The sequence below is a fragment of the Macrobrachium nipponense genome, chromosome 19 (genome assembly GCF_015104395.2).
Source record: "Macrobrachium nipponense isolate FS-2020 chromosome 19, ASM1510439v2, whole genome shotgun sequence".
NCBI lineage: Eukaryota > Metazoa > Arthropoda > Malacostraca > Decapoda > Palaemonidae > Macrobrachium > Macrobrachium nipponense.
Genome location: NC_061088.1, coordinates 60,504,556 through 60,514,555, shown reverse-complemented (window position 1 = coordinate 60,514,555; position 10,000 = coordinate 60,504,556). Strand labels below are relative to the sequence as shown.

The window sequence follows — 10,000 nt, the reverse complement described above, 5'->3', positions numbered from 1 at the left end:
ACCAGCTTCATGAAAACAGTTCAAAATTGGTCGCTTGCTACCCACTCCAAGAAAACGTAGCTCAAAATTGATCGTTTGCTAGAAGCTTCAAGAAAACGTAGTTTAACATTGATCTTTTGCTACCAGCTTCTAGAAAACGTAGTTCATCTCTTGCTACCAGCTTCTAGAAAACTCAATTCAAAATTAATCGTTTCTTACCAGCTTCTAAAAACGTAGTTCATCTCTTGCTACCAGCTTCTAGAAAACTTAATTCAAAATTAATCGTTTCTTACCAGCTTCTAAAAACGTAGTTCAAATTTGATACTTTTTTAGCACCTTCTAGAAAACTTAGTTCAAAATTTAGTTTCTGCTGTTCATTTCTAGAAAACTCAGGTCAAATCATCAAACTATAACCTGTGTCATTATTAATCTAAGAACAATCACACTACCACCTGTATCATTATGAAACTAAGAACAATCACACTTCCATCTATGTCATTATGAAACTAATAACAATTACGTTACCATCTGCGTCATCATGAAACTAAGAACAATCACACTACCATCTGTGTTATTATAAAACTAAGAACAATCGTACTACCATAATTTATTATAACACTAAGAACAACCACACTACCATCGGTTATTATCATAAAACTAAGAACAACCACACTACCATCTGTCTTATTATAAAACTAAGAACAACCACACTCCCATCTGTTATTATAAAACTAGAGCTACACAAGTTGCAAATCAAAAGTGGTTGCTAATATTGAATGTTAAAAGAAAAAAAAACCGTGAAAATAATTCCACAGTTTATATACTATTCAAAACATCTTTTATCATATTCTGAACTTTAATAGGTTCCTAGCAAGGTAGCTAAAAATGTCAAGGTTTATTATTATCAGTTTGCCTAATACCTTAAAGGCATAACATCTGGACCACGCACAGTTTAAGTTATATATAACAGAAGAACAATACATAATTAAAAGGCGCTGACACTGGACTAATTAATAAGCAATTCTGATATTGCGTAATAATATTTTTCAATAGAAAAAATGGTATACAATTCATCATAACAAAATCTTGCTAAAACCATGCATGCATTGTTCTAAACTTGATACGTAATTCACAACATTAGTCACACTTGAAAATCTTACTGATTTATGGAAAAATAGAATTGCTGTGAACACTCGCGCGTGCTTGCATGCACACACTCGCACACATACACTAACTGCCTCAGAGTAGATTGTAGAAACCACAAGCAACTGTAATATTCTATGCTCAAACTCCTTGGTGTTTCTCATCTCACTTTTGGAAATGCAGTTTTTATCATTTAATCCAGAGTTTCCCAAAATTTTTCAGGGTGGCGCCCCCTTGGCTTCCAGATGGATTCCTAGCTGGCCCCCCTCGCCCAGATACACACATACGAGCAATTTTATTTGTTTGCTTCAAATGGAAAACAACAATATTAAAGATGTATTTCACAAATAATATTTAATTTAATAAACCATTTTATTTGCTCTTCACAATTACTGTTAATGGGATGGATGAATATTTTGTCATTCAGATTTTGAAAAAAGCAAGCTATTTATTGTTTAAAATTAAATGCTCTTCATGGCACCCTGTTGTCCCCCAACAGACCCCTTTCGCCTCACCGCCTGCCCTGATAGCAATCCACCTTAGAACAATCCACCGCGTGCGCCCCCAGGGGAGCGGTACTGCCCACTTTGGGAACCACCGACCTGGTCTAATAAACTGGTTGCATCCCAGATAACTGCAGTTTTTATAATGGTATATATATCTCAAGACAATAAATAATTATGTTCTTATATTTGGAGCCCAAAGTCCTATAAAACAGAAACATCTAACGTTTTTTTTGGAAACGAAAAGGAAATCTTAATAAGGTTTTAGAACTAAATATCTAAAACGATCTTAATCACTCTCAACCAAGTTAAGTTCTACCTCACACCTGCTCAACAACAGCTCGAATGACCTTCCGCAGGAGAAAGCCTCAGCATCGCTGGTGAAGCCTCGGCGTCCTGCTCCTCCTCCTTCGCATCGCTGTCAGTTTTGCCGCGAACTGTTCCGCGTATCATTATGCGTGCCAAGGTCTAGAATGGAATAAATGGAATAAAGAGTTAGGCCAAAGGCCAAGCGACAGGACTTATGCGGTCATTCAGAGCTGAAAGGAAAATTGAGAGTAGAAGGTTACGCAGGTGTAACAGGAAGGAAACCTCGCAGTTGCACTATGAAATAATTGTTAGGAGAGGGTGAATAGCAAGATGAAAGAAAGATGATATGAATGGAGATACAGCGAAAGGAATGGAAGGGGTTGCAGCTAAGGGCCGAAGGGACGCTGCAAATAACCCTTAGTAATGCCTTTAGTGCACCCGTGAGGGCCAGGTCTAGAGATATAGACCTTGATGCTCACTATATACAGCTCATACTTTTCACATACTTGTTTTATAATAAACACTTGATCTATACATCCTCATCGTGCTTAATTAAAGTATAAAATTTACTGAAAAATAATAAACATTATGGATGACTGTCCTCTTATCGTTAAGGTACCGTGTACAACCATGGTCACCTCAACGCCATATTATGCAAACGGATCAGTCAAATTTTGTCATGAAGCGGCTTTTAAGGGATGATTTTAATGACGCATCGTCTATCTCTCTCACACTTGCTTATAACAATTTGCACCATTAAAGAAGTGACCACCTTTCCTGTCAAGAAAGGAGAGTAATATTCATATTTGTTTGAACTACACTTCAAGCAAATTCACAGGGAGAGACAAAGTAGGTGAATATGTTTTAGTCAACACTATTTATTCTTAGAAAGGAGAACGAGAGTTGAAAAACTATAATCGTAATCAATACAAAGCAAAACATTCATTTGGGTCAATCTGTACTTGGGAGGACACCACGAAACTTATAAAGAATAAGTCGCTAATACCGCTTTTCACAGCCACGAAAGGAATGAGGGCTATCTATCGTTCTGATAGCATCCCCCGCCAATCAAAATTATCTTCATTCTGCTCTTCGCTCGGCTTAAGGTAGGTAGTACAAAAATAAGTGTCTCGACAGGTGACTGGGTTCACAGCATGGCAGTTGTCTTTCAAGCATATGCGTAAGCGTACGCCAATCCATACATGCGCTCCCAAAATATAAACATTACGCATACAGTTGCGTACTAATACAACCCACATCGCCGAATGGCAAGGGCAGAACTGACTCATCAATGTTTTGAAACTTAATGAAAGTGCTGGCCCATGCCAAGGTTGAATATTCTTAAGAATTCAATACACAATTACCACTTAGTTAAATTCCCATAGAAGATTGAAACTTGAAAGCAAACAGATGATCTTAGATATTTATTTGGTTATAATATTTCTTTCTGTTAATGGTAAATTTCTAATAATCTGATCTTCACGCAAGCATCCTCATTTTATGGAAATGAAGGCTCACTTAAGAGTTTTGCTTGATTTTATAAGTTACTTCTACCTCAAAACCTGTGATGTTCATTATCACAAAAGTGATTGAATCAGTAGCCCAGATAAAGGGTACAATGGAAAGACCTAAAATAAGCAACCCATAACAGTTCACACAACGTTAATCTAACTACATAGCTAACTTATGTTTTATTTCATCTTACACTTTAGTCAGGAGGCGACCATGTTATCTTGTCCAATAATAATTCAAAAATCGATGAACGCTCTCCTATCCCCGACTGTGGAAAACTCAGGAATAATGTTACTGAAGCTCAGTGTTGTCATGATTTCATTTTCAAAACATAGCAGGGATGAAGGATTCAGACGATTTTGATTCTTAAAGGCGCAAAGTTAGTCTAGTGATAACACAGAGCCAAAGTTTATGAAAAAGTCGAAAGCCTGCAGAACAGAGGGGCATAATTGTTAAGCCTGCCGTTCAAAAATCATTAACTAACGTAGCAATTTTCGAAGATTAACATTTATTCATATTAACCTGAGAGATAATTTTTAGGAGGAGGAGGAGGAGGAGGAGGAGGAGAAGGGACATGGATATCGGAAGAGTAGGGATTAGATAGAGGAGGAAGAGAAGAAGTGGAAAAGGGGGAGAAAAAGGGTGCAAGGATTTACCAGAAAATTTCTTGTGCACTTCATCGCTGGTGGAGGGTGAGCTTCGTCCGTATAACAGAGGTTAAGCAAGTTGTAGTCTCATTAATGATACCAAAATGTTAAAGTAAACAACAGTAGTGTGGCAAGTGTTCACACCGTAAAGTGCCAAAACTGCCGTGGGCTTAATTACTGTTGACCGAGGACAGGTGTCATATTACTGAATGGTATATAGTCGCTGAAGTTCTCGATTATTCTGGTATACACACACACACACACACACACACACACACACACACACACATATATATATATATATATATATATATATATATATATATATATATATATATATATATATATATATATATATATATATATATATATATATATATATTATATATATATATATATATATATATATATATATATATGTTTACGTTACCAGTAGACGTTTTGTAATCCTAGTCTTCTCGGACAGTCTGGAAGTACCTTGAATAGACAGAACACGTAAAACATCTAAGAAAAGTGTACCAAAATGGTTCCAAATAAAAAAAAAATTAAAAAAAAAAAAGATTCATCCAGCTGAACTTAAGTATGAAATTGAAGTATACTATGTCAGCGTTCTAAAGTACAAAAAGATAAACGCACCCTGTTGTTCTGGTGTACTGAGTAGTTAATGCCGTGGAAGTTATCTGCACAAGGGTTAGTCACAATCGGCAGTAATATAAATGTAACAGTGACCATTATGTTTTTTTTTCTCTCTCTGGAGCCATACCCTGTTTGGGAAAGCAGCTCATTTATCTCGAAAACTTAGATCTAGATTGTATAAACTGACACGTATGTACTGTCGCCAAAAATCTGGATTCGGTTTTTCCCGACAATCCTTCGCAACGCTCATGATTTGCAAACAGGTTTGGGAAGCAGGCAGCAGAGTTTAGGGTTTGGTTTTTGTATGTGAATGTGAATGAAAAATCCTTGGCATCGAGATTAATTGTATAAACGTAAATTAATGGAAGTCTCATTCTTGTAAATCGGGTTAAAATTTTGATAAACTAACCAATCTAGAGATTTTGAATGAAATACAAAGTGACAACCAGCTTTGCCTCTTTCTCTCAGGGCACTAATAGAGGTAGAGTTGTGTAACTGTTCTCAGCCAACGAGCCAAGTGCCTGTTTAGTTGTAAAGAGTCCGGCGTGAAGTTTTCACCCCTGATCCTTTGGAATTTTTGCCATCCGAGGTTTGGCTTAGTTGAATTTCAGTCAAACGGTAGTCTGATGATTCAGAAGAAAAATTTATGTAAAATTGTAACTTTTCGAGGTAGATGTCAAGAGAATTTCAATTTTTTTTTTTTTTTTCATTTTTTGTAAAATTTTCTCCTTGTCTTTGTGCGCATTGCGGGGACCTCGTGGTCCATTATTTCAGTGTTGTTTTCATTTGTATGTCGTCAGTTGGCGTGAATTTGCCTTTCAGTTCATGTATTTGTTAAATTAAAAGTTTGGTTAAAAGAGCAAAAGTCCACCTGGGTGTTGCTGGACCTTCGCCTAGATGTTTGTTGATTTAGCCCTTAGGGCTAAATCAACCTTCCTCCACCATCTTTGGACAGAACTATCCCAATCGGAGGGAAAATTTCAGACACGTACCATTAGATCTTGTATCCACAGAAACTAAAACAAAATTATATTTATATTAGTGAAATGGAAGAAGATTTACATAAAGTAAAAGTGCAATCAAAGAAACGCCCCATCAATTGATAACAGTTGCTAAAACCAGAAAAATTAAACCTAATGATTAAGACGTTGGGCAAAGCTTTTGAATTTCCAAAATTGACAAATGACAGTCTCAAATATAGCAAACACAAGTTACACGAAACAGGTTATGCAGTTCAAAGATGAAAGTGACAATGGCAGAGAAACATCGGACAACGTGATTAAGTTCATAAAAGTCTCAGTTAATTAAATTATTGAGCAATATTTAGGTGAGACTCATCCAACTTTGGGGAGAATTGTTTAAGAAAACAAGTGTACTACTATTCACAGGATTGTCATTTCACTCCCGAATGAATCAATATCGAAAATCATTATCACACAGCCGACGAAGCTCACCCTCACCATCGATGAAGAGCACAGGAAATTTCCTGGTAAATACCTTTGATAAAAATAATAATAAAAATCCATAACTACATAGGGAGGTGTAAAGTAATATGCAGAAAGGAAAACTTATGGCAGTGAGAGCTGTGGAGGTAAGAAGGCATGTCAAATTGCTCTCTGGGTATCATAATTGGAAGAGCTGCGATGCTTTAATGGAACACCAGGTCAACTAAATGGCCAAAATTCACAATTCCTTAAATTTAACGATGAACAGCAGCAACAGAGGGGAATAGCCGAGAAATCTGACGAGATGAATATCTTACAACGTGCAAAATCTACAGAATAAACGGACTGAATTGTATGAGGTACGTTGATGAGTACGCTATAGTATAAATGAAACATGGGTAGGTAGGTGGTGGACAAATTTTTCAGAGCGAGGGCTAAAGAGAGGGCTGCATAGTGGGCCATGAAAAATCAAAGGGCCGTTCCTTTTAAAATCAGTTTAATGGGAAAAATGTTTCTGGTCACAATTCTGCTTTACAATTCGTTTAAAGTCTCACACAAAGTTGCTGGTAGGCCGGTAGAAACTCTCGTCACTGCATCTAAGTTTGTGTCTGACTACATGGACCTGTTCTTGGACTTATTTGTCTTCGTGCAAGAAAAACTCTGCTCATAGATGTAAGTGGAACCAAAAATAGAGAATAATCTGGCAACAAAATTTCTTAAACATCGAAAATATTGAACTGAGAGTGACTTGTAAAACTCTACTAATGGTAGGGAGTGAAACATTTCCTTCAATGAATGATCAGAATGAATGTCTAACGATTAAGTTGTAATTTATCAGGTGCTGCTCGACATCAGCAGAGAAAGGAGAAGTTAGTAAGTTAAATTTGAGCTCAATCTGTCCGAAATTATCAAAACTCAAGCACATAAATTTATATTTTATAAACTGTAAATTATTTACGTTCACTCACTCCCCCACCGCCTCCATAGGCAATTCAAGGGACACAACAATGTGCTTATGATGCTGGACAAATGTTGAGCAGTAGATTCCAGACAAGTTTTTTTTTTTTTTTTGACTGAAAATTGCGCGCAACAATATAATTCTGGATAGGTCGATGCTAAGAATCACCTAGAAAGGTAATAAACCGTGAACTTTAGTATCCAAATACTGCTGAGCTAAAGTTGTAAAATACAAAGCGTTTCCAAATAATGAAGGTCTTCCAAGGGAGTAGGGGGCCGCTCTCAAAAGATCAGTTTAGGAACATTATTGACATTGGCCTCAATTTGGTTTCTTTTTATCGCTGCATGGTAGTAGCCTTTTAGTACTACTAAATATGGTTTTTTTTTTATTTTTTTTTTACCACAAGCCGCTGTAAGGGACCGGTTAATTTCAGTATTTGTTTCATAATTATTATTCGACCCTTAAAATGTACGTACAGGCATAACTTCAGCAAATACATAATTGCCCTTGCATTATAATATTGGTTCTTACAGATATTACGGGAAAAAATATGCCTGTCATATTCAGGAGTGGATGATGAATTTATTCAGGTATTAGGGAGAGAGAAACGTGTAGTCATGAGCAGTGTGAAGTTTTGATTGTTGTTATTTTACTGAAATTAATGTAAGAGTATTACGCAAAAGTCAGGATGTTAATGAACTGAATTGAATTGGATATGGAATTGAGGCCATTCAGCGTTGAAATGGAAACTGACAGTAAAACCTCGCAGTTGCACTATGAAGCAATTGTTAGGAGAGGATGGAAAGTAAGATGGAAGAAAGAGAATATGAAAGGATGTACAGTAAGAGGAACGGAAGGGGTTGCAGCTAGGGGCCGAAGGCTCGCTGCAAAGACCCTCAAGTAATGCCTACAGTACTGACGGCACTACTTACCTACGGAGTCAGGATGTTAGTGAGTATATATTTTAGAAATGATTCGATAGAATGCAGCGCCATTACACGAGAACATTCAGCATTGGACTGTTCTTAATTTCACTGTGTATTGCGTCAAGAATCTTCGTTCTCATGTGATAAAATTGTGCATACCTAGACCAAAGTCAATATTTCTAAGACCAAATATTCCAATGCGAAGCTGCGCTATAGAATAAAAAAAAAAAATGAGACACAAAAGCTAAATAAACAAGTAAAAAGTGCGCCGAAGTTTCTATCTGAAACTCAATCGCGGCCAACGAAACCTTCCGTAACGGCCTGGTGGTATCCTGTGTTGTTGGCACCTATACTCTGTTTTTTTCTATCTATCCATCCACCAATGGTGTTTGCGCATGGTAACACTGCGTCTTGGGCTTTAAATAATATCCTATTTCGAATATTAACGGTGTGATTCGCATACAGTAAATTATTAAAACACTTTTCAGTTGCAAATGTACAGCAAGATATCCTTTTATTTGCCTATAACTTACACATAGCGTAAGTATTTAAAGCCCGGGACGCAGTGTTACCATGCGAGACCACCACAGGCGGATGGACAGATGAAAAAAACGAGTATAGTATAACGGCGCCAACACGATTATGGCCAACTTTAACCTTGAATAAAATAGAAACTTCTGAGGCTACAAATAGGTATGTTGATCAGTAGTTTTATACTTAAGGTTAAAGTTATCCATGATCATGTGTCTGGCACCGTTATAGGTACCAACAACACAGGTCACCACTGAACCGTGGCTGAAAGCTTATACAGCATTATACGCTGTACAGAAAACTTGATTGCGACGATTGCGCATGGAAAAAAATTGGACTGCATTCTATGGGAAAATCTGAAGACTTTGCCACAGAATGTTCCCTGTTACCATCTACTATTTATAATACAAGTGATTTATCATATTCATGTGTATAAATTAAATTTTTTTAATTTAGCGAGAGAGAGAGAGAGAGAGAGAGAGAGAGAGAGAGAGAGAACAAGCATGTATATGTGTGGGTGTATGTGCTGATTTTATTATTTTGTTGCAGGTTGAAGTAACCATGAGAGCTTGCTTGTCTTTCTGCATCATGATCTTCGCCTTGGCAGAAGGCCATTCGCCATCCGGAGGAGAACCTATATGCAGCGCTTGTGAGTTACCTAAAACCTTACTTTTATAGTAATATTATGCTTAGCAAATGTTCCCCCAAGTTCAAGACTTTTCATTATTTGGTCTCGTGATTGTTGTGTTAGAGATGATTGCAAGATCTTAGAATTAATTTAAAAACTTTAGTTATGGTTTTCGCAGAATGACACTGTAGACGTAAGCCGGATTCATCTATGAAGTATTTAGCTTTTTGTAAAATATGAATACCTCCTCATTTTTTTCTCTTATCCATTATTATACACTTTACCTTAAAAATCTTCCTAATTACCAGATTATATTATTTCTTAGGTTTTAGGCTCATTATCTGTTATTTTACAATATGTATCTCAGAGTATCATATAAACCAAGATTGTTGTCATGCTTTTTTTGCTTAGTGAATTCGCGCATCACCTTTTCATCTGACAGAGACGAAAGCATTTTCTTAGGTGTGTTTTTTCCTTCGCGTGGTGTGTGATGAATACTTTTGATGGAGAAGGAGAGGTCTTTGATAATATGTTTTAAATCTTTGATCAGTGTGTAATGAATAGGTCTATCTTTGATCGAGGGGAGATTCCATTCAGCTTGCTTTCTTTTCTTCATCAGAGTCCAGTGAATACCATTGACGGAGAGGGAGAAGGTTTCTATGATACATGCATATTTCCCCTTTGTTCAGTATCTAAAGAATACATTTAATTATGAATTATTTTATTTACATCGGCTTAATTGCCGACTTTCTTTTTTTATAACAGTGGAGTTCACTGTTGCAA

The 10,000-nt window shown here is 36.6% G+C and overlaps 1 protein-coding gene across 1 annotated transcript in view; it reads left to right on the top strand.

Moving 5' to 3' along the window:
• The window catches only part of LOC135217453 (uncharacterized), a 144,476-nt gene that overhangs the window by 39,476 nt on the left and 95,000 nt on the right, over positions 1-10,000 (top strand). The window contains exon 2 of the mRNA XM_064253328.1: positions 9,139-9,238. Coding sequence (XP_064109398.1) covers positions 9,151-9,238 — 88 coding nt within the window. The 5' untranslated portion in view covers positions 9,139-9,150. The remainder of the gene's footprint in view (positions 1-9,138; positions 9,239-10,000) is intronic.